We start from the raw sequence: 26,400 nt of genomic DNA, 5'->3' as shown, positions 1-26,400 counted from the left end.
TTTACAAATATATAAGTTTTTGACTCAGTTTAGTAATAATAAAATATAATTTTGTTAGCACTCATTCGAAAACTTGAAATATTCTATTTTAAATGCAGATTGGATCAAAATTATAAAATTGGCAAAAGTCTAACATATATCTGGTAACATTGTTAAGGCAAAACAGTTATAAAGAGGAAGAATATGTATAAGAAAATATAAATATACGTCAAACATATCAAAATTAGACTAGATTGACGTATGAATTGTTACTGTACCCTGTATATATAATTAGAAAATATTTCAAACTTTTTTAAGCACGGAAAACAAATCAGATTAGTTTTTATCCCAAACGTACGCAATTTCCAAGCAAAACTATCCTATAAACACAAAAGCCCAGACAATTAAAACACAATACATGAAAACAAAGCAAATATTCTAAAAATCTTTCAAATACCACTACACTTTAAATAATTTAACAACTGTACCGCTGTATTAATTACAAATAGATAGAGAATTGACGTCGCGACGCGATTGCAGGGACTCCTAGCTGAAACTAGACTTGTCTAGAAGTTGCGGAACCAGCAAAATGGATCGATATAAGCGAATAGATCTTTTGTGTCAAATTTAGTTCGTGTTGTTGCGTTAAAAGTGAATTTTTGCATCAGAGTGCGACAAGGAAACGCAAGGATAAAACTGCAGCAAAATAATTATATAATATAGCAGAGATTAAAATCGTTTCAAATATAAATATTTTTTAGAATATGTATTTTTATTAATAAACATATTTGTACATAATATTTTCTCTGGGGCCTTTGAGTGCAACAACACTTTTTAGAGTACATGGAAATAGGCAAATACTGAATGTTAGGGACCGTGAAAAATCCAGATATATGACAATTTTTTATAGGCGGGCCAACTGATATGGGAAGGGGCTCGTAAACGATTGTGGTAGTTTGGAGAAGGTTTTTGAATATGAAAAAAGATTTCATCTACAAGAAATAAAAAGAATAAAAGTTATTCAAAATGTTAATAAATCAAAAATAACCGTAATTTTACAAAAGGGTTTTGGCGATGTAAAATTTTTTTTTTCATTTTTTTTATGCATATTGATAAACTCTTAAACTTTCTTTAGCTATGCGTAGAATTAAAGTATCTTCATTATTTTATGACTAATGTTACTGCAAAAAAAAGGTCTCTGAGATAAACAAATAAAACTGAAATTTTGAGGGTTTGTTAAGGTCCACAATACCCAACTTTGTGCAGAATAACAAATGCCTAGCTTGATTTTTTACAATAGTTATAAACAAATAACGTTTTAGCCTTATTTTGCAGTTTTTGAAGCAAAAAATTAATTTTAGTTTTAGAAATCGCCATTTTACAACTTTTTTGTTGTTTTAAAAGATAAAGTTTTGTAATTTTACCTTAAATAATAATCTTTTCAATGGTAAGCAAAAAACCGAAAAAAATGCATTTTTTACACTAAATTGTCAATAATTATAAAAGACACCGAAATTTATTCGAAAAACATATAGGTTTTCTTTATATAAGCATGTAATAACTAAAAAAATTGTCAGATATCTGGATTAGTCACGGTCCCGAACAGATAGGGGTTGGAACAGATATAAGAAGCGTTGAAATTAAAAACAATTAAAAAATAACAAGATTCAAGTTTCCACATTCTTCGTTTTAACCCTTAAGTACCATGGCGGGATAAAAATTGACCCCCCGCGTTTTTAATGCCAAGTTTCGCTACCGAAACATAGATTGAGCATTGCGCGCTTTCTGCTAATCTTCGACCGGTAGGTGATTTATCGATCTACGAAAATTCCGTTAGTTTATCTGTTACTACTGCAGAGTTAGGCACGCATAGGGTCAATTTTGACCCGCTTATGGTATAAGTGTTTCTAGTGCAATTAACGAGTAATTTGAAATGGCGGGGTGTAGTCGCAATAAACGTCCTCTGACACAGAAAGAACTTGAAGAGGAGGGACAAAAAATTATGGACAATGGACTAGATAGTGACAGTGAGTTTTTAGACCAGGCTAGTGAACACAGTGATCACGAAACAGACAGTGAAGAGGAATGGGACGATGATGACGAAAAAAATTGGCAAATTAATAATTCCGAAACTGGTAGTGAATATTCGGGTGAAGAAAGTGATATAGCTGACTCAAGGGATGTGTTTTATGGCAAAAATAGGTACAAGTGGTCTAAAACTTCTCCCACCTTTTCTCGTACACGTAAGCATAATTTAATTAGTCATTTACCTGGTCTTATTGGAAAAGCTCGAGCTAGTATGCCAGAGAAACCAGTTGATGCTTGGGAATGTATTATTAGCCACGATATATTGCAAGAAATTCTTGAGAAAACCAATGAACGAATAACTAATATGGCTTCTAAATATAATTTACACAATTTATCGTGTCAATATTCGAATCATCTTGACATAATTGAATTAAAGGCCTTCTTAGGCTTATTATATTTAGCTGGGGTATTTAAATCCAATAATGAAGATTTAAGGTCTTTATTTGCTACGAATGGTACTGGCCGTGATATATTTCGAGCAACCGTGTCACTAAACCGATTTTATTTTTTGTTTGGAAGCCTTTGTTTTGACGACCCAGCTACTAGACAAGAACATATTGCGCACGGAAATAAACTGGCAGCTATATCCAATATTTTTAATATGTTTATAATTAATTGCTAGTCCAATTATAGCTGTGGTGAATATCTCACAATAGATGAAATGCTTATTGCATTTAGAGGAAGGTGCCAATTCAGGATGTATCTCAAAAATAAGCCAGACAAATACGGTCTGAAAATGCAGTGTTTAGTAGACTCTAAGACACATTATTTGCTAAATGGTTTTATATATATTGGAAAAGATACACGCAGAGCAAATCCAAAAAAGTTATCCATCCCCACTCTAGATGTTTTAACACTTATTCCACCAATTTCTGGTACAAATAGAAACATAACAGCAGATAATTGGTTTTCGTCCATTGAGCTCATAAAAGAACTGAGAAGCCATAAAATTTCATATGTTGGAACTCTAAAAAGAAATAAAAGAGAGGTTCCTGCTGAATTTCAACCCCAAAAAAACAGGCCACCTAATTCTGCCTTATTTGGTTTTACAGGAAGCGAGAGCCTTGTATCTTTTGTTCCTAAGAAAAGTCGTGCAGTGTTGTTAGTGTCAACTATGCATCATTCCAATACAATGGTTAATGGAAAGCCAGAGATTATAAAATTTTACAACGAGACAAAAGGTAGGGTGGATTCATTGGATAAGAAATGTGCATGTTATAAAACTGGCAGAAGAACTCGTAGATGGCCTCAAGTAATATGGTTTCGCATTTTGGACATTGCAGGATTAAATGCTAACGTAATTTTTAATGGAGTTCAGCAAAATCAAATAATGGAAGGAAGATTGTTTCTAACCACTTTAGATCAAGAACTTATTAAGGCCCATTTAACTCGTAGCAAACTTGTTTACCGAGAGAAATTCGTAGTGCCATTTTTAAAGTTTCCGGACTTCAGGAACCAATGCCTGCCGCAAATCCAGAGCCACAACGACGAAAAAAGATGGGAAGATGTAAAATATGTCCATATTCCAAAAACCAAAAGAACGAAAGCTCATCGTGCGGTAAATGTCGAGATTTTATTTGCAAAAATCATTCCCGCATACAGACGTTATGCATAAGCTGTGTTGAAAATTAAGGTAAAATCATGCTTGTCATTTTTGAGATACGAAATCTAAATCGATTTTTTTTATTTTAGGTAGGAGCTATGATACCTAGATTTCACCATTGGATATAAAAAAGCTGCACATTGTTATTATTTTTCCTATAATTCGAGAAAGTCCATAGCTATGTTAATTTGCCTGAATACAAAAGTTTTTTTTAAATAAAGTTATATCTAATTAACCAAATTCGTTTATTTTTATATAAATGTAAAAGTAGCTGTAAACAAAATAATTTAAAATTAAACAAGTTAAAAAAAAAGAATATTTTTTGATATAAAAAACAATGAGGGTCAAATTTGACCCTGCCATGGTACAAATGTTACTATTTTTGGCCATGGTAGTTAAGGGTTAAATTTATAGACACTTTCCAAAAAAGCCCAACTTTTCCAAAGCTGTGAAACATAGTCAAACATTCCAAACTTTGTATAGGTACTTAATTATCTATAATAGTAGTTTACTATCTCAAATTCTCCTATTAGCGTTTTCAAGTTTTTTCTTTTTGTTTCGTCACTGACATGCGCCGTATTATTTTATCCAACTAAAGAGTATTTAACTTTAACTAAGCATATATGTATTAAACCAAACAAGTTTACTTACATTTTTTTCTTTTATTTCGTGTGATAGATACACAAAAAACTAAAAAAAGTACAAACAAACAAAAAACTAATGTCACCAAAACCACAATTCCAGAGAGATTCGTGTATCTAGGGAGCATAACTGAACATATTAAAAACTCGACAAATAAAAATGGCTGTTTTGGAAAATCTTACTGATCGAATAGCTAATGACAAAAACACGCGTATGGAAAACACAAATTGTTAATAGGTTCTAGTATATTGTTACGTCTTGTTGTAGAACTGGACAAAACCGTTTCTTTAAATGATTCGACTCGAGGTCAGAACCGGTATCTTTAATAAAAACGATAAAACTTCTCGTTATGATTACTATAATTACAAATCTATTATAATTTTATACATTAAGAGGTGTAAACAATAATATGATTAAGTAATTGAAGTTTGTCACCTGATTTGGGAGCCATTACAACACAGCCGTTTTAGGACTATCGAGGCTGAAGATGAATTTCAACTTATTTCATAACTTTGGAATTAACAAAAGGAATAACAGAGCGTGTTTCAAATTCGACGGGATTCCCAATCAGCTCAGTAATTTTAAATAAGCAAAAAAATGTGTAAATGTATATACAGTGATGAGTGTCTTACCACCCGGCAAAATAGCGGAAAGGATAGAAGACAGATTAAGTTGTGAGATAGTACGAGATAAGGCTAGTATTAGACGTGTCTGTTTGACTTCAGTCATAATTATACGGATGACCTCGAAAATATTTTATTTTAATAATTTCTGATGTTAGAATAAATGATTGAATAAATTAAGATATATTATAGTAAAAACATTAATTAGTATCGATTTTAAATTATAAATCTTTAAGTTTATTTAATAATAAAAATAACTTAACTGAAATATTTGACTAAACTAAAGGTAGGTATGTTTCGTCCGAAAACAATTATTGTATGTAAAATTGGAGTAATAGTTAGAGACGTTGTCTATTGACAAGAAGACTGGGGTTCAATTCACACCAAGGGTAAAATTTTTGTTTTACTCAATCAAAAATAATAGAAAATATGATACATATTAGGTAACAAGTTTTCGAAAAACTCATTATTTACAATTTATTCTTATTCCAATGTTATAAAATATAAATACAAAATATTTCAAATTCAATTCCAGTTTTACAGTCTTCAGTTGTGAATGGAAAATAATCCATTGAAGACTGTTTAATGTCAAGTCCATCACTAAATTCTCAGTGTTAATATCAATTCCTCTGTACAGGTAATGATTTTCAAAACAATTGACGACATTGGAATGGATGCGCGCGAACAGCTACCTGCTTTATAGCTAACCAAATCATCAAGCCTTCAAGTTATCAAATAATAACACACCGAGAAGTGTTATTTACGGTAAACAGAAACTTTTTAATGATAAAACAATTCGTGAAAAGGATTTTAACGGTCGAGGAAAAAGTGCAAATTGTTGTCTGGCATGTGAATGGATTATCAGACATGATTAGACAACAATTTGTAAATATGTTTCCAAATAGGCCGGCTCCATCACGATCAACAATTCAGTCTATTATACGTAATTTTTTTACTTATGGATCCGTGTTCGCTCCAAGAGGAGTTCGCAGACGAAGGGAGGTAAATCCAGATTTGGAACTAAGGGACACTTTGATTTGTGCAAGTATTGAGCAAAATCCTACCCAATCAACATCTCATCTCGGAGAACAATATGGAATTCCAAGATTTAGAGTAGGTGAAATTTTTTAAAGACATCGATACCGTCCCTATAAACTTCATAAATCCAACGAACAATTCCCTGGGGATCAATATAGACGTTTAGAATTTTGTCAAACTGCAATGGAAATGTCACATCAAGATGAACATTTTGAGAACGTTTTGTTCACCGATGAATGTACGTTTTCATTGCATGGCCGTCACAATTCAATCAATGCTAGGTATTGGTCTCGAGGAAATCCTCGTCAGATTTATGTCGCTCGTACCCAGTGTCTTCGAAAAGTAAATGTTTGGGGAGGCATAATAGGGAATCATGTCATTGGTCCATTTTTTATAGACGGTATGTTGACTGGGCGGAAATATTTGGAACTTCTGCAAAATGAAATTGTCTCAGCCCTTCGTAATTTACCAATAACTTTCGATTCCATATGGTTTCAACACGATGATTGTCCTGCACATAATTCTCGCATCGTCAGTGAATATCTCAGTGAGACTTTTCCTAATCGATAGATTAGTGGCCACGGAGATATTTTTTGGCCTGCGATCTTGCACCTTGTGATTTTTTTATTTGGGGATATATCAAGTCCAAACTATATGAGAGATATAACGATGAGAACATCGTACCTTGAACTCTGATCCATCAGACTTTTATAATTCTTTAGTGACAGTTTGGGTTATTGTTCTGCTGCTAATGAAGGCTTATTTGAACATATTGTAAATACGTTTATTTACAATATTTTTTTATTTTTGTAGAATTTTTACTTATTTAAACATTCTTTAAAAGTTCTTTTAATTTTGAAGAATTTTTACTTTATTTTCGAAAGTACGACGATACTGTTTTGTCAATAAGATTTTTTGTTTTAACTTTAAACACTTCTAATACTAGTAACGACTGACATAAATGTTTAATGATTCAAAGCAAAGTGATCTTTGCATAATTTCAAATTATTAAAAAAAAAAAAAAGAAAATCACATGTGGGTTTTGAACTCTAATCGTCTGCGATGTCTGTGTCGCAATGTCGAATTCTTACCACTAATCCACGAAGGATTTATAATTATTCTGTCACAAGAGTGTATGAAACTCCTCAAATCATAGTAGAAATTATTCTTGGTTAATAATTTAAAACTTTAGATTAAATAATCACTATTAATTAAATTATTTTATTCACATTTTTGCTTTATTGTGGTCAATCAGTTTTTACTTTATGCGAAATTAAAAAATGGAAATACGTCACACATTCGACGTTACTCATAATAATTATGACCGAGGTGATTTAGCTCGAAGCTAACGTCTAAAGGTGTGAGACTATCGCTAGTGATAATGTAATGTAATATAAATTATAGGTTTCTCCGATTATTTCTCACCTCTACGAGTTTCATCTCTTTTTATTTCACAAGGTAACTGTGTTTTCTATATCTTACGTTAAAAAGCCGGGTGGTAAGACACTCATCAGTCATCACTGTATATTGTTGCCGAAAAGACATCTGTGGTTTGTGCAGATACACAGTGGACATGCGTGGGACACCAAACGCAGCGCTGCAGCGGTGGAATTTTAAAAGGGTACTTAAAAAACGTCTTTCGTACATAGAGTAATAATTATAGTACAAACGTCAGAGATTTGATCCCTATATATCATACGAACAAGCTGAATTTTGCCGAGAATATCAATTTTGGGACTCCAAAAAAGATGCAAAAAAGTTTATTACTTTTACCCTGGGGCTTCCTCCTAAAACCCTCCTCGTAGAGAGGTAAAAACTTAAAAAAAATCAATTTACCAAGAACCTGTACGCCGTAAAAAATATTTCAAATAAAAAATGTAGCTGAGATCATTTCAGTGAACAGTTCATTCTACATAAAAAATGCTAATAAACATTTTTGTTCAAAATTGTCTTAGCTACATTTTTTATTTGACACATTTTTTTCTATGGCGTATAGATCCTTGGTAAATCGATTTTTTTCCGTTTTCCCCTGGGGTTTTAGGAGAAAGCTCGAGGGTAAAAGTGGTAAATTTTTTGCATCTTTTTTTGGCGTCCTAAAATTGACATTCTCGGCAAAATTCAGTTTGTTCGTATGATTTTAATAGGTTCAGTGACATGTTCGTTTCTGACGACTGGAGTATTACACTAAACATGATGTACGAAGAAAAACCTATGGCAGGTGTTTGTGTAAATTTCTTGCGTCTTCTGGTAAGTCTTCATTCCCATGGTTGATTGGAAGAGTTTTTTTATCAAATTGTTTTTAGGATTATATAAGCATTTCAATGTTGTATGTGTTGCATATGTGAGTTCATTTCAATTTAGATTAAGAGAATTAAATAAAAAGACTTATAATCAATTTATTCTATCACGTACGACCTATACTAAATTTCGCATACTTAAATTCACTATGCATCCTCAGGTCTCCAGTACAGTAAACTAAATGCTTAAATTACAAATTATCAATATTATGGTGGTGTCTGGTACAAAATATATAACAATTATGCAAATATTATAGGTGTACAATGATAATCGTGTACCGTTTTAATTTATATGAGTGTTAATTAAATACCGACACAAGGAATGTTCTTGTATGTACGTGGAACCTAACTTAAAGATCCGATATTGGTATCGGCTTTACTGCACTTTAACAAATATTGGGAAGTTCTTGAGAAAAAGGGAAATTAAAAATGGAAACTATTGATATAATTGTTTGTCGAAAATAATTCGTTACTTTTATTACGTTATTTTTATTTATTGAAGAGATATGATTTTAAATAAGTGTTATTTATTTAAATTATTAATCGTATTTAGAGAAGACAGCACTGTTAGTCTAGAAGCCAAGGGGGATTGAGTATGCACTTTTATGGCTGCTCGATAGCTTGACTATTTTATGTTTTTTTGGAGCGTAGATTCGATTTTACGAGGGTAGCAGGCTGAAAGGCTTTTGGCAGACTAAAAGTGGCTGGAAATTACTATACAACCAAGCACACGTACTCATAGCCAATATTAATAGTAAACAAACTAAATAGTATATAAAATAGAACTTTGCGAATTACCGACAATCAATATTTATTTATCTGCACCATATAATAAATAGTTATGTTAAATTATAACAACTAAAATATATTATTTAAATATATACTACCCAAAATTTGATGGGTTTAGTATACACTTCCACTATTTAAAATAATTCTTCTTTTTTTAAAGAAAGAAGTCTGCAATAGTAGGATACTTGAGCTATTAATACTGAGAAGTAGGAATTGTTGTGTTGTAGGTTTCCGACAACGAATCTGTCAAAATATGCCCGAGCTAAGCGAATGGAGTATACTAAAGTTCATTCGTTTAGCAAATTCCCATCTGACAACAAACGCACGTGTTTGCCGTCTCGTTCGTCAAGAGGCTATTAAATATAATTTATTGCCTTAAGCCAGACAGATTGTCATGTTACAGATCCAAACTTGCCAGCATGTTTAAATTCAAATTGTATCGTGTTGATTTTTAAGTTAATATATTGTGTTATATTTATGTTATGGTTATTGTTAAGATATTTACTGGTCGTGTTATTTTTTAGAGTTTAGTTTAATTGTGATTTATTGATTAAATTTCAAGAAATTCTTACACTAATAGTTTCAAAAGTAAATATTTTTAAGAATCATATCAGATACACATCAGTACGACCCTGTTTGGCTTTCACGTGCTTCTGTTGACAATTGGGAATATGTAAAATGAATGTAGTTTAGCAATCTAATTGTTTAAATGATTGTTCCCTTTAAAAAATGAACAAAATGGCGTTAAACTTGGATCCGATTGTTAGAACCGGAGTTAAAACAAATTTTGTGAAAAACAATTGTAAAATCCGCATTCGAAAGGGCTTTGCCAAGTATAACTCAGGTTTCATACGTGCGATTAATTTTGAAAGCCCCCTCTTTTTAAAGTTAATTGTTTCAGCTTAAAAAAAAACTTTGCAAAATTACTTTTTCTCTATTAATAAAAAAGTTATAACAATTAAAACATTAAAAATGTCAGTAAAAAGTTGCGAATTAATTTGTTTATAAGAGATTTAAATAAAAATAAGATATAAAGTTTGCAAATCTGGCTAATGGATGTTATAGAACAACTCAAAACTAACATTTTAAGCTTTGGTTTATGTTTCTATGTTAATTTTTGACCACGATATAGAACTCAGTCCACTGGATCAACAAGATGGACAGAGCTAGATTGCCCCATTATTTAGTTAATTTAAGAAATACAAGAAGGGACTCCTCAGGGCAGTATTCTCTCGCCCATTTTATGTAACATTTTTGTTTCAGATTTACCAACAGATCCAAGAACATCTACAGCCCGTTACGCAGATAATACGGCAATATATGCAACAGGAAAGGATAATAGAAGAATAGTCCCAAACATAGAAAATCACCAGGAAAAATCACGAAATACACAGAAAAATGGAAGATCAAAATCAACGCAGAGAAGACACAATTTATCATGTTCAACCAAGAGACGAGTCCACCAGTGGTAGAAGTAACAGTAGAAGGAAACAGGATCCAATCAGGAGAATCAGTCGAATACCTAGGAGTCCACCTAGACAGAAGACTAAACTTCAAGTTACACACACAAAAAAAAACAAGGTAAAAGCAAACACTGCTAAAAAACTAATACTTCCTTATATTTTTAGGTCCAGTCCAAGAAGATCCAATTATACCAGGCATACGTTAGATCGGAAATACTGTACGCTGTCCCAGTTTGGAGTTCCATTTCGGAGTGCCACTGGAAGAAACTTGAAGCAACAGAAACATCATCTTATAGGATCAACGATGGATCAACATGGGAAGAACGGACACACCACTGAGGGAGGTGGGTGAGAAACGGTCAAGACATTTCTTCCACCAAGCCACAAGAAGACTCCGTAAGACCAGAGACATCCTCGCGAAAAATCGGATCCAGAGGATGTTCAGAACAACTCATGGACTAATCGACCATATGATTAGGGTCTAGCCGGGTGGTTGCCCAAGACAACCAATCAGGGGAGTAGGTACGATGCCAAAAACAAATACCTACATAAGAAGAGACCAAGGAGTCCATGACAGAAAAAATTCAAGGTTCGAGAGGAAGAAAATCAACATTAGGCGGTGCAACAGCGGGACGTCAAGAAGAAAAAAGGCTAAGATATCTTGAGTTATAAATATATTAAGTGTAAAATGTAAATATTATTAGGGCAATAAATGTTTTTATTTTTTATTTTACCACTGGATCAGTAAACAGTCAACCAACACCCGTCGACGAAACGGAAGTTTTACCGAAAACATCAACGTGAGAGTGTGTAGGAGAATCAGGGGCAGTCGATTTCACTCACTCGCAAGCAGTCAGCCTTTCACAGACCACAACTTGAAAGCCTATCTTATCTAAAGATCCATTTCTATATCCTTTCGGTTTTTTGTTTTAGTGAGATTATCTCACTAACTACTACGCATTACTTCTTCTAATAAATGTGTTGAATGTATATTTAATAATAAATAATCTGCATACATTAATTGTATATGTTTTTTTTTATATATATAATTATGTAAATTTATTTAAGTTGTTTGTGAAAATATTCTTATAGAGTTAAACGTTTTTTTGTTGTCGTTTAGATGAGATTTATGACAAAAATTTAAGGTGTTAATGAGGTGCAATCATCCGGGATGTATTTAGGAGGGTACACGTAAACTCATCACTAACATAAATGTACTCATATATTTTGATTTTGATTTGGATTGACTGGATTTGAAAAATCGTCCATAAAGTGGATGGACACGTATCCAACTGCTATGCACAATGGCAGATAGACTGATTCGGGTCTTCCTGTATGCTAAGCTCTACAGCAGCTACAACTTCTTCTGTAAGCACTGTACAACGTGTGTGTGGATGCATATTATCATTTAGAGTAAACGTGGTGCAAAAACGTTCCATAGTTAATGGAATTACTTGCTCTGATGGACTATTATGATGACCATAAAATGGACGTACCACGCAATACGTATTTCGAACAAAACCACAATTTTCAAAATAAATTTGTACAATGTGGAAGCGTTGTTCGGGCGTCAAGCAGTGGCGGCTTTTGGGGGTAGGCAGGATAGGCCGGGCCTACCCAATAATCTTAAGAGCTTTAAAATTGAAAGACATATTCAAAAATTATTTTAATGTATGTAAATAACTTTTAAATGTACTAAATCACTCAATAAATTAGCGTCCGTTAAAACAACTATGTTATTATATTACCACAGAAAGCATCCAATCGTATTCAGGCATTTTAAATATCATTAATAGGCCCGATCGGGACTGGCCGACCCAGCTCACATAAGATCCCCGTACAAAAAGCGTTTGAAGTTAAGCAGCTTGCCGGACAACGATTTATATTGTCGTGTTTATGCTTGCTGTTTAGGCACCAGACGATCGGGCCTACGCCGACCATCGTTGTCACTTGTAACGTAATTATCGAATTATAATATAAATTTTCTTTTAAATTATGATTATGAAACATATTTGTAAATAAACAACACAATTGCAAACAATTGCACGGTTGCCCAAATAAATTTTAAAAAATTCGTAAAATTTGAAAAAAAGATTCCAACTCTCACACACACAAAAATATGTATTACATACACTGGCGTCTACAGAAATTTTTTTGGGGAGCTCATGGATCTTAAGGGTGATTACTTTTCTCTGATGCAAGGTCACTTTTAGTCTTACCACCAATAGGATAAGTGGGTTTTCAAATATTTTTAAGGAGGTGGGGTCATGCCCCCATGACCCCGTGACTCCTCCCTCTGGATCCGCCACTGGTTACACATAGCTATATGTAATTTGCTGGATTGGCCTACCCAAAATTTTACCACACCAGCCGCCACTGGCGTCAAGTCTATTCATGCTGAAGTGCCAAACCGAACTTAACATAAATCACTTGACAGCTGTCAAACAGACAGTTAAAAAACTGTTACCAACTTACAATTCTATACCTTTAAAAAAACAATTTATATCAATTAAATTTTAACCTAAATCAAATTATATGCAGGCTAGGAATAAATATTCTTCGAATAAGTGAAACAAGATGGCTCAAGAGCGGAAAAGTCTAAGTGAACAACTATTTTTAGTACTTTTAAATACTCTCATGGTGTCGGTATTATAATAGGCCCTAAAACAGCTTGATCGGTACTCAATTTCGTACCGCTTTCTGATAGAGCAATAATACAGAAGTGAAGTTCGTGTAACCTTATGTTGTCCCACACCACCAACTTGGAAGTTCCCCACCGAATGAACAGAGAACGTGAGCTCATTGAAATCCTAAAAAAGCGAAAAACTGCATATCTCAGATACGTAATGAGAAACAACAGATATAATTTTCTATAGCTCGTAATCGAAGTTATTATCGAGGATAAAAGTGGACCAGGAAGACAGTTCCTCTAGCTTAAAAACATACGACATTGGACTGGCTTAGGCTCGAACAATTTGCCAAAATTGTTAACGATCTCCGACAGGAGAAGGTACTCGAAAAAGATACAACCGGTTCTCACTGTTCCTATTAAACCATTCGTTCAGAACGGACACACCTTTAATAGTCTCAAGTAATAATGTGATTAAGACTGTCGTGGAATTTCCTTTAATAGTGTTAAATTCTTTTAATATTATAAATCACTCTACCGACCTGTACAAGGTACTAATCTTTTATTAATTTTGCTAAGATAACATTACAACAAGCCGAGTTCTGTGATTAAGATTTATTTTTAAATGATTTATTTATTGTGCCGTTAATTCGCAGTTATCGTGATGTTTTTCTTTGCAATATTTATACGTAGGAGTAGAAGTGAATCTAGTATTTATATAATAACGTACTAATTAACGTTTTAGTAGTAATAAAAAAAGATAGTACACACCAAAGTATTCTTATTACTATTATTTTCGAGTCCAAGACGAGTCCTTCAAAAAAACATGCTTGTAAAATCACCTCAACAGTCCGTATAGAACTGCAAATAATGCATTCTAAAAAAACAACAAGAAAAAGAGAACAATCACGACACTGTAGTGGAAACAAAAACTGAGACAGTAAAAAAAATGAAGAAAATTGCGCACAAACCAACGGCATAAAAAGAAAGCGCTGAAAAACAGCAGAAAAAGAACAACCGAAGAATGCTGCGATCAAACCATTGGCGATCATTCTTAAGATGGTAGGAAAAAGACAAGATATTTTCCAAAAAGCAGCAGAGAAAGGAATAGACTCGACAAACAAAGTTGCCAAATCTGGCAGATCGATCGTCATCCTAACAAATAATAGAGACGGCTACCTAAACATGATTAAAGTGTTGGAGGAATATAACGAAAACAATAAAATAGAGTGGACGTGATGTTGAAAAAACCAAACGAGTCGTGATAAAAGGACTGTCGGAAACGACATAAAATTCATTCAAAAAGAACTGAACGAAAAAGGCAATGACACCACCAAGGCATCAAACATGACATCAAAAAAAAAGACAAAAAACGAATACCACTTTTCCTAGTCACCATCAATGAGGAAGACGACCAAAAAATGAAAAAAATCACCGATGTCTGCTACATGAGGACATATGTAGAAGATATAATTAAAAATAATAAGGAAGTAATGCAGTGCTACAATTGTGAGGGATTCTTCCATGGATAAAAGGCCTGTCACTGCGGCTTAAGATTTGTCAAGTGTGGAGAAAATCATTTAAGCAAAGAATGCCAAAAAAAAAACAGAAACACTGACCAAAAATGTACAAACTGTGGCGAAGCCCATGCAGCAAATTACAGGGGTTGTTCAAAGGCACTCAAAAAGAAAAATGCTACACAATCAAGAAGCAGAAGCATACAAAGTGCACCAGTAACAGAATATGTCAGCTACGCACAAGCAGCCAGGAAGACACAACAGCCAAAAGAACCAAAATTCGTGGTCAATTCTGAAACAGCAATCCTTATAGCCAGTCTCGGAGCTATGTATCTACAGAAATTACTACAGGACCACATCAAGAGATACGGCTATTCTAGTGAAAAAAGGAATCGAACACCAAGTAATTCCTACACCAGATCGTCTGGTCACTATGGAATACTTAGGATCAAAACGGGAAATGATATGCTGAAGATTGTTTCAGTGATTCAGAAGATTGTGTCCGGAACACACATTTTGGCACACAAATCCAAAGTCATGTAAAAATTAACTTCAGTCATTCATAGTGAGAAAAGCTCTTATAGCTACCTCTAAAATCAGGTGGCTTAACCACATTAAGTAAAACAGAGGATGTTCCATTACCTAGGGCATCCCAAGTAACGCTCAGTACAAAAGCCTCCTCATTCGTTATGTCCTGCGATGGGGAGAGGTGGTTGGTTACAGCTTGGGGGGTCAGATAGGTACCACTCCATTACGGAGTGTGACCGGTTTGATCTTTGGACATTTGGGTCTCACCGTTCCACTGGAACACACATGTCACTCGGATAGTGTAGATACATTGATATTACTCAGCGAATGTATTAGTATTTTTATTGGGAATTAACATTAATTTCAGTTTAAAATACGTTTATTCGAAATATAGGTTTATACGTAAAATAGCTTTAGAACAATATCATCGAACGTAGGCTTGCTTTCATTTCTGACCAATGCGGAAGTGCCTATGCCAATGTTGAAAAGAAATTCACTGAAAAACAGCTCACTTTATAATCAATTTTATCTTCTACTTATCTTGAAAGTTAACATATACAGATTGAACGAATTTAAAACGGAACATACGAAATCAATGTATTTCGGCTCAACTCCGCTCTAGGTGGTTGGCCAACAAAAGGTTGTCAAATAATTATATTATAAAAATCCAATACTTCAGCGGGCTGCTGGATTCGGAACTCATTCAAGAACAAGTCAAAACTCCACCCAAATAAGTTGCCTAGAATCACTGAAAAAACTAGACTAAACAAGCAGTTATTATGCTGTCAAACCACTTATCGCTTCCTTATAGTCCAAGAGATAGATCTGAAATTTTGAACTGATCAGTAATATGACATTTCTCTATTGGAATATATTCATTGTAACTGGGTTAAGACTTTGCCTTACAGGCGGACGCCCGTCGTGGTACAGGGGGTGGCTATACAGGGATGAAGTTGCCTTTTTTTTTCGGAAAAATTAACGATCGATAATATGGCTGAACATTTGCCCAGAGTAAGATCTTGGTATAACTAGACGAAATCCCAAAGGGCGGACGCGAGAGTGGATACATAAGGGGTGGCGGACAGGGGTGAGGTTGCAATTTTTTGGGGAAAAATTAACGATAAGTAATATGTCCGCCATTTTCATGGCTCATTATTTAGCCCCTAAAAACTCTAAATATAAAAGGGCGGACAGCTGGGTTGGTACAGAGAGCCATAAAACGGGGTCAAATGTACCACTTGCCTGCGCATTTTAGGTCTAGGTAACAATTTTCAAACTGATTTTATTATGATATTTTTATACCGATTGATTTGAAAATGTGTATGCTCACTTCTGTTACTATTCTGAAAAGCGTCAAGTAGAGTTTTCCTCAAAATTTTCCAAAAAAATTTCCGTAAATGAAAATTTTCGTAATTTTTTGAGGTAAAATCTAATTTGTAGAATCCTTTCGATTTTCTGTCAGTTATACCATGATTTTTTTCCAAAAATATTCAAACGATTTTTCCGATAAGAAAAAAAAATTAGAAAAACTTTTCTAAAACATTTGATAAAACTCTACGTCATCGTCTGAATCTTTTATAGAATATTTTGTAGTTTTAAAATGATATTATGATAATGTTTTTTTTTTCAAACTAAAGTCATATTTACTTTACAAATCACATTTTTTTTCTTAAATATAAATATTTTACGAATTAATTTTTAATTGAATAAATGTTTGATATTTGATATTTTATTAAATTAAAGTAATTTTATAATGTTAACTATTAAATATTTTTGGTATAACAAATAGTAATTTTACTTATTTTTTATTACAATAAAAAGGTTTTTAAATTTATATTGCATAAATAATGATTGTTCAGATATAAGAAAAATTTGATTTATTATTACATTAATAATCAATTACAAATTATTTAGCAATATCAATATTTATTTCTATTTATCAATAGGTAAAATTCAATTTGTAGAATTCCTTTAACATTTTACAAATAATTATTAATAAAAATCAATTTAATAGTGGAATTATCAATTTTTTAAGTTTTGAAATTTACTTTGTAGATATTTTCAATATTTTTTTTAACTTTCAAATTGATTGAATTTTTTTTCATTAGTTAATTATAATTTTACAAATTCTGTTTGGACATTAATTTTGCATCATTAATATTTTAAAATATTAAAATAATAATGATGCGCGTTCATTTAGATCAGTTATTCTAGACGCATGCGCTAAATGTTATAAGTATCAAGATGCTTTTATTCAACTTGGTGAAACTGACTTCGATTGTAATGAAGTTTTTGAAACCTTAGAAACTTTCATATGTCACTTATATGGAACAGGACTGACGAGAACAATTCCAAAAAGAAAAGTAAACGATGTCAGAGTTTCACTATTTAACCGGCAGTATAAGTTGCATGATGTGAAGGAGCCTTAAAAAAAAACTAAAAAATTTCGATGCTTCAAGGTTACCACCATGTCAAGATGAATTACACCAACATCTACTGCGAGCTCATTATATTTCAAATATTTGGACAAATGCTCATAAAAAAGTACCAACAGAATTGATTGTTGAAGAACATGGTTGGGAGTTTGAAGATGAAACATATAAATTCAAATGATTTAGTGGACCTCAGATGCCAGAATCAGTTCGAGAAGTAGTGATTGAAAATGAAGCAGATAATGAATGTGATATTATTGAAAGTGAAAGTTACGAAGATGATGAATGTGATGACATCAATGAGAGTGAGAAAAATGACGAAATTTTTAAAGTTTTTCTAATTTTTTTTTTCTTATCGGAAAAATCGTTTGAATATTTTTGGAAAAAAATCATGGTATAACTGACAGAAAATTGAAAGGATTCTACAAATTAGATTTTACCTCAAAAAATTACGAAAATTTTCATTTACGGAAATTTTTTTGGAAAATTTTGAGGAAAACTCTACTTGACGCTTTTCAGAATAGTAACAGAAGTGAGCATACAAATTTTCAAATCAATCGGTATAAAAATATCATAATAAAATCAGTTTGAAAATTGTTACCGAGACCTAAAATGCGCAGGCAAGTGGTACATTTGACCCCGTTTTATGGCTCTCTGTACCAACCCAGCTGTCCGCCCTTTTATATTTAGAGTTTTTAGGGGCTAAATAATGAGCCATGAAAATGGCGGACATATTACTTATCGTTAATTTTTCCCCAAAAAATTGCAACCTCACCCCTGTCCACCACCCCTTATGTATCCACTCTCGCGTCCGCCCTTTGGGATTTCGTCTAGTTATACCAAGATCTTACTCTGGGCAAATGTTCAGCCATATTATCGATCGTTAATTTTTCCGAAAAAAAAAGGCAACTTCATCCCTGTATAGCCACCCCCTGTACCACGAGGGGCGTCCGCCTGTAAGGCAAAGTCTTAACCCAGTTACAATGAATATATTCCAATAGAGAAATGTCATATTACTGATCAGTTCAAAATTTCGGCTCTATCTCTCCGACTATTAGGCAAGCTCCTTTTTCCTTTAAAGGAGACAGATAGTTAAACGATATTTTATACAATGTCTATCACCGGGTATGGATTTATTTTTGTCCAAGTTTTATATTGGTCCACTATTTCAAATGCAGTTCAAACAGACATATATTAAATTGTATGTTCCGTTTTAAATTGGTTCAATCTGTATATCCCTGGCATTGCCTTTTGGACTCCATTAAGTAAGTGCATGTTGTTTTCGGTCTTCCTCGTTTTTTTCGCTCAGATGGCTGAAAATATCTTTGTCATGAATTGCAGATCTTCCAGATTATGTGCTATGACTAGTTGATCCTCCATGAAATGAAGTGTATACAGGGCTGTTTCGTAGTTTAATGGTATGCCCATTCCAGAACATGATCTCCTCCATACCTTCAGTGCTTCACTCAGGTAGATTTTGAACAATGTTCGAGCTAAAGTGCATCCTTGTCTTAGTCCCTTATCCTAAAGTTCTCGTAGAATTAAATCTTTATTTTTGATCGAAGATAGTTATGGAATCCTTGTGTTGTTTTCACGAGTGTATTATTAATAAATGAGCTTTCCAGTGCTTGCCATAATCTACATAGTTAATGAAAGTTAATATATGTTATAGAGAACGTCCTATGAAAAAGTCAATAGGGAACGTCCTATGGAAAAGTCAATAGGGAACGTCCTATGGAAAAGTCAATAGGAACCGTCCTATATGTATATAGACAATACTGAATACGGTTTAACCAAATAAACATCCGCAAATCAACAAAGACCAACGCATAAGTACTACAGATATGTCACTAACCGTAGATTTGTTGATTGACACACAGTTCTCAATCGATAAATTACCAGAAAGCCACACCAACAACTGGCTTATATCACGCCAAGATTTGTTTTGCGATTACTGCGCTCCCCAATCCCGTGGTGTAGGACCATCGTGCCCAGGCGATACATGGTACTGGTCTGACAGTATTTTGTCCCAATTCGCGAAAATAAAATGTTGAAGAGTCGAGGTTAACAAGAAAAATATAAAGGAAACTTGCAGACATAATCTCTTCCCAAAATAGGCCGTAAACGATCAGGGTCCTACAGACGAACATTCAGTAAAGTAATGTAGCTTCGATAGAACCTAATCTCATGTACTTAAAGCCTTGACACAAGATCGCTGGATATACTAGAACTACGGTACCAAACAAAAGGTGTGCCCGGTGTTGGAAGAGATAGTGTTTTTCAATATTCACAGTTGGCAACACTGTCCACACATTTTACAACTGACCAAGCATTGAAAACATAACATGACTTTTCTCTGCCTTTTATTTGAGGTGTTTTAGGATATTTCCCACTAAGTTTGTGTTGTTTTGAAGCGTAAACGAGAAACGGGTTCAATGGATGTGAAAAGATTAGAAAAATGCGGAAGAAAGAGAAAAACTACACCAGCAGATGAAAGATACTTCGAAACAGCAAATTGGACCCAAGAAAAGCAAGCCAAAAGCTCCAACAAGATCTAGCAGCATCAAGTGTAGTGATTCATGACTCAACTGTTCAGAAAAACAGCTTCTAACTGAAGGAATGAAGAAACAAAGGCTATCGTGGGTCAAGAAATACTCTAACTCTGGACGACTGGAGAAAAGTCCTATTTATAGATGAAACTCACTTTATAGTTCAGGAACAGCGGTCGAAATTTGTCATGAAGTCTGAAAATGAAAACCTTACACCATCTCATATTGATCAAACTGTAAAACATCCAGTCAAAAAAATGTTTTGGGGATGTTTTTCATACATGGGGGTCGGATCTTTGGTACCAATCGAAGACATGATGAACAACCTGAACAACCAAAAATACAAATCCATGTTGGAACAACGTTTGAACACAGAACTCCAAAAATATCAACCTTATGGAGGAGCGATTCTTCAACAAGACTCTGCTGTCACAAGTTAAAGCAAATGATGAAATTTTTCAAAAATAAGAACCCATCGAAAATTTATGGACCATTTGCAAAGTTGGACTGCGCAAAATCGACTGTACACACATACACATTGACACATAGTACACAATGAAACACTGTTATTAACTAAATCAAATTTGCCGCCACATTGCCACTAGCGCTTCAACGGATACTCCATAATGCATTGCGTCTGCCGCCAGTAGTTCGCTTTGATATTCGGAGTAGTAAACATTATACGACGTGTTTTATTGTTTTGTGTGCCTGAGATTTAAAAACTGAAGCGTTTATAAAAAGGTATGTTGCCTATAAATAAATAGTTTTTATTTTCGTATATAATGTCGTTACAATACTTGTGATGAATGCCTTTTAACCTATAAATATCGTTGCCAATAATTGCCGGGTTTTCTGTTTACATCCAACTGAAACTTTAAACCTGTGGTAGTACACATTGAAACATACAGTGGTGGTACACAATGACACATGTTTCATTGTGTACCATACTGAATTATTCTATAACAATGGCATTTTATTGCAGGTGTACCATGGTAAGGAGGAAGAAAGAAAGATCCAGAGCCAAATTTACAAGTGAACAAATGGCGGCAGCAGTCACAGAGGTTAAAAAAAATGGAACTGCACTTCGCGTTGCGGCAGATATGTTTGGCGTAAATGTTAGCACATTAAGGCGATACGTTCTAAAAGAAAAAAAATGATCCAAATGCAAAAATGGAGCTAAATTATGCTGTTAGATTAGTATTTAACACAGAGCATGAGACGTCGATGTGTGATTATATTAAGAACTGTAGCAAAATGGCTTTTGGGTTGAATACTCTAAAAGTTAGAGAATAGGCGTATGACATGGCTGCTAAAAACAATATCACTATGCCAGACTCTTGGAAGGCCAACAAATGTGCAAGCAAAGATTGGTTAAGGGCATTTATAAAAAGAAATTCATCATTAAGCCTCAGAAAGCCAGAAGGATGTTCACTGTCAAGGCTTACTTCATTTACAAAACCCAATGTTGACCGGTTTTTCGTAAATTTGGAGCAAATATACGTAAAATATCCATCAATTGTTGAAGATATTCGCATCTACAATTTACACGAAACTGCTACTACGACTGTCCAACGACCACATAAAGTTGTGGCACAAAAAGGTGTTAAACAGCTGAACCAGTGCACAAGCGCCGAAAGAGGATTACTCGCTACTACTTGTGCAATAATTCGAGCAAATGGAACATTTCTACCTCCGGTCATTGTTTTTCCTCGTAAAAAGTTTAATACGATTATGCTAAATGGTGCTCCACCAGGAACATTAGGATTAGCTAATCCAAGTGGATGGATGACCGCCGAAGTATTCACACAAGTACTAGATCATTTTATTAAGCATACTGGTGCTAGAAAAGAAAACCCGTGTTTATTAATATATGACAATCACGAATCCCATATGTCTCTGGAAATAGCAGAAAAAGCAAAAGCTAATGGCATAATAGTTTTAACCTTGCCCCCACATACAAGCAATAAGATACAGCCTTTGGACAAATCAGTTTATTTTTCCTTCAAAAACTATTACAATAGTGCGATTGATTCATGGCTTCTTAACCACCCCGGCGTTCCTATGACACTGTACCAAATAGCAGAATGTGCTGGTATTGCCCACTCAAAATCAATGACACCTGAAAATATTATGAACGGCTTCAAATCTACAGGTATCTACCCTTTTAATAGACATATTTTTAGTGAAACTGATTTTCTATTATCGTCAGTTACTGACAGACCGATTACTGATTTTGAAAAGTATGACGGACAAAAAGCTATGGTTGTACTAAGAGATTCTACCAATCACGAAGAAAATGCATTTGTATCTTCATCTTCAGTTAATACAGCTTCTACTTCATCTAATACAACCCAAGAAACTGAACCGAACTCAACTCTTGAAATACCTTCGACATCAAAAAGTTATTTTATTACCCCATTCGACATACGGGGTTTTCCTAAGGCCGCACCCAGAAAAAATTCAAATCGTAGACGGAAATCAAGGAAAAGTGTCATTTTAACTAGTACACCAGAAATGAAAGACCTTTCTTATAAAACGGAAGGTAAGAAAACTCCGACAACAGCAGCAGTTAATAAAGTGAAACGAAATATCAGTAAAGCTTTCAGCACAAAAGCCTGTAAAAAGGACTCTCCCAGAAAAAAGACCAAGTTAGGTGAAAGTGATTCAGAAACAGACTCCGGAAGTTTAGAGTTGGCCGACTCTTCAGATGATGAATTAAGTTCTCCTATGATGCAGGAACAAAATGATGACTTAGAATCTTACGCAATTGCTGAAAATACTGAAATTTTAAAAGACTCTTTCGTGTTAGTGAAATTTGAGAAGAACGTCCATTAGGTCGCCAAAATTTTGGAAATTGTGAACTCTCATGAATTTAAAATTTCATATTTGAGAAGAAGCACGAAAGTTTGAAATTCATTTTACTTTCCAGATGTTCCTGACATTCATATGGGTTTGAAATCTGATTTTGGTATGTTATTGCCAGCACCCATATATACAAAAAACAAACGACTATCTTGCTATTATAGATTTGGTTTGGAGTTTAACAATTTTATTGTACGGTAACTTGAAGAAATATTAAACATTTTTTTGTATTTAATAGTTGTTTAAACATAAACTGTACCACCGGTCGTACACATTGAAACAAATTCAGTATTTCATATTTATGAAAATTTCTTAAGTTACTATTTATATTTTACTTATAATAACTATCAAATTTGATAGACAAATGTACCCAGATAACAAAACGCTAAATGGAGATTTTTTCGAAGATTGCATTCCGATGTTAGAGCACATTTCCTAAAAAATGTGTCATTGTGTACCACTCTCCCCTACTACAAAAATAAAAATGACTGAAGCATTCATTCAGGTTTAGTTTTGAGATGAAAGGATATCTGGGAACTGTCAGAAGCTCCTAGAATCTATGCCAAAACGGGTAAAAGCAGTAATTGCAGCCAAATGGGGACATATTTCCTACTAAATGATGAAAGTTTACCTTTATAGTTTTGTCAAAATATAGTTTTTTTCTGAATACACTGTTTTTTCATTAAAACAGTCTATGAGTCCATTAATTCGCACAGTACTGTACTTGTAAATTAGTTTTAAAAATAGACCACAAACTTATATAAAAATAAAACAATGTTAGACAAATTTTTGGAAAAAAATTAATATTTGGACTTTTTGAAACTGATGAAAACTACAAATTCTAGAGATAATTTACATACCGCGTGTTCGAGACACGTTCTATGGTAGCCGCTTCAGTTTACACCAATAAGATTAAGAAACCTGTTGCAATAACCAATAATATGAATGACAGCAACAGTGGATGGTCATCGGCAGAAGAGAGGTACATATTGTCGAAAAATTAATAAATACGACCAAATATATGGGATTTCTTCTTCTTAACATTTAATTACGCTTCTCTTATATCAACTAGCTGTGTTGCTGATAATAACAGTAACGTGAATGTGCAATGGTTGAAAAAATAAATAAAATGGAGACATATATAAATGTGTTGTACATACCTGTAGTTTGACACATATAGTCACAGCACCATCTACAGCACATACGACCGTAATATATACAAAAATATCGGATAGTAAGTGCGAGACCGGCGGTTATTATTACCATTATCCAACCGAAGATAGATAGATTATTTTGTGCCATTATTTGATTTTAAAGATTTTAAAACAGACAGCCACATTTATCCACACAACTAAACTATCCACTTTATCGACTATATTACAAATACAAGTCGGAAATTACAAAGTTATTATTAACTTATTGTAGATATAATTTGCGGTATTACGAAAAAAAAATCCTCTCATTCGAGTTGTAACTATCTTTACATCTTGTTTAACTTGATTTTTCAACTGAGCTGCTCTTTGTGAGACAGAACAACACATTATTCGCAAAGAGGTAGTCTGACTTGGGTAAACCCGTGACATATACCCAACGGTATTCTTGCTCGACATCAACAGGCTGGGTATTTCCGAAAACAGGTTCACTTGGCGCATGCGAAACAAATTTCTTTGTCAGCATTCTGTTTTGAAGGAAATTGTATAATCAATAATCATTATAAGATTTTGAATATAATTTAGTATGTAGATTTAGGTTGGAATTAGAAGACAATGCAGTGTTTATGTTTTAGACATGCTAATAGTACGAGGGAGCGACGATAAATATAGAAACAACTGGTTACAGAAAAACAATAATACAAATTATTAAGAAACTCTGTTGACATGTTATCTTCTTGATAGTAGAAAATGTGCTAACACAACAAATACTACATCAACAAACCCAAGAAATAAGTTACAACGTTTCAAAATTTACAAAAAATTAAGCAGAAAATTGACAATATTGTTAATAGATTTAAGACAAGTACAGGAATGTGTACAGTTCAGAAGAACTAGCGCAAATCCTTATTTTCGTTTCGATTCGATCCGAGTGCCTTGTTGACATAATTATCCACTCTGTCGGTAGCCGTTCGGTGCCGTTAATTATCTAACTAGCGTTATCACGCCACTGTCAATGTCAACCTCTTCGCATCCAGTCGGCGCACGCGACATACCCGAGGTTGGATCTTTCTAAAGACTTGTTTACACGAGTAGAGTTGTGAGGAGAGTAGAGTAGCGAGTAGAGTCGACTCTACTCGCTACTCTACCAAAAATGGCTTGATACCGTTCACACGAGGAGAGTTACAAGTATAGTACTTATGCTAGTATATTGTGGAGTAGGTGTTTGTTTAGTACAAAATGAATTCAAGAAGAAGAAAATTGATTCAAAATTGTTTAGCTACTGTTGCAAATGTATTTGTAACTGAGGTCGCTTTGTAACAAAGAAAAGAGTGGATGAGAGAGTGGCTTAAAAGAAGGAATACACACGGGGCATCAGCTCTTTTATCTTGATAAGAATACATTTTTTATTTCTTATTGTATTTTTTATTAACAAGTAATAAAAACCTGTAACTTGCCCGTGAGCCTTCAGTTTTCTTGTTTCTTTTTGCACCTTTCATGATTGCTTCCATAGGAGTGAACCATTTCACGTTCGGAACGTATACATCGGCTGAACCTGAACACCATTTTTTTTGATTTTTGTATTTTTAAACACTCTTGATTATAAGTGCACCTTATATTCTTAATTTTTTGCTTGAGTTCGTTTACTCCAAAGCCCCCTTTTGCCATTCTTTCGACGATTCGATTCTCCGCAGCTTGCCTCATACTTTTATTTCTGTAGTGTGCACTACCTAAATTCCATAAACATTGGTATTCGCCATACATCTCTACAAGTTTTAAAGGGAAAGTGAAATGAAGTTCATCTTTGGTGAACTTCATTTTCACTATTTATACAAAACACAACTCCAGACGGAATACGGAATGACAGCGTCCCTATGCACTCTCCTACCTACTCTACTCTACCAGAATTGACCGCGTTCCATGGATAGAGTGCGCAGGCGAGTGGATATTTTGGCGGTGGTGGTGGTAGTAGAGTAGAGTTACTTTGCCACATGTTGCTAGTCACTCTACTCTACCACGTACTATGCACTCTACTTGCTACTCTACTGCGCTGAGCGTTTTTACGGGTAGAGTTACTCTACTCTACCAAGTACTTGCATCATTACTCTACTCGTGTAAACGGGTCTTAAGCGCCGTTTACAGTATCTATATATTATCACTGAATAATTATACACACACAAATTTCTATGCCTCTTCAATAGACAGTATCT

The 26,400-nt window shown here is 33.9% G+C and overlaps 1 protein-coding gene across 11 annotated transcripts in view; it reads right to left on the bottom strand.

Annotated features, from left to right (window-relative positions):
* Positions 1–26,400, bottom strand: part of LOC140449241 (uncharacterized) — a 130,269-nt gene that overhangs the window by 53,385 nt on the left and 50,484 nt on the right. The window contains exon 1 of one of the 11 annotated variants that reach the window (XM_072542433.1): positions 24,200–24,602. The exons of 9 other annotated variants lie outside the window; for them this stretch is intronic. In XM_072542433.1, the coding sequence (XP_072398534.1) occupies positions 24,200–24,341 (142 nt within the window). In that variant the 5' untranslated portion in view covers positions 24,342–24,602. Of the gene's footprint in view, positions 1–4,321; positions 4,481–24,199; positions 24,603–26,400 lie in introns of those variants that run through there. One more of the 11 variants, XM_072542438.1, reaches the window with a different exon arrangement.

Source organism: Diabrotica undecimpunctata, chromosome 8 (genome assembly GCF_040954645.1).
Source record: "Diabrotica undecimpunctata isolate CICGRU chromosome 8, icDiaUnde3, whole genome shotgun sequence".
NCBI lineage: Eukaryota > Metazoa > Arthropoda > Insecta > Coleoptera > Chrysomelidae > Diabrotica > Diabrotica undecimpunctata.
This window is presented reverse-complemented; position numbering and strand designations above follow the sequence as displayed.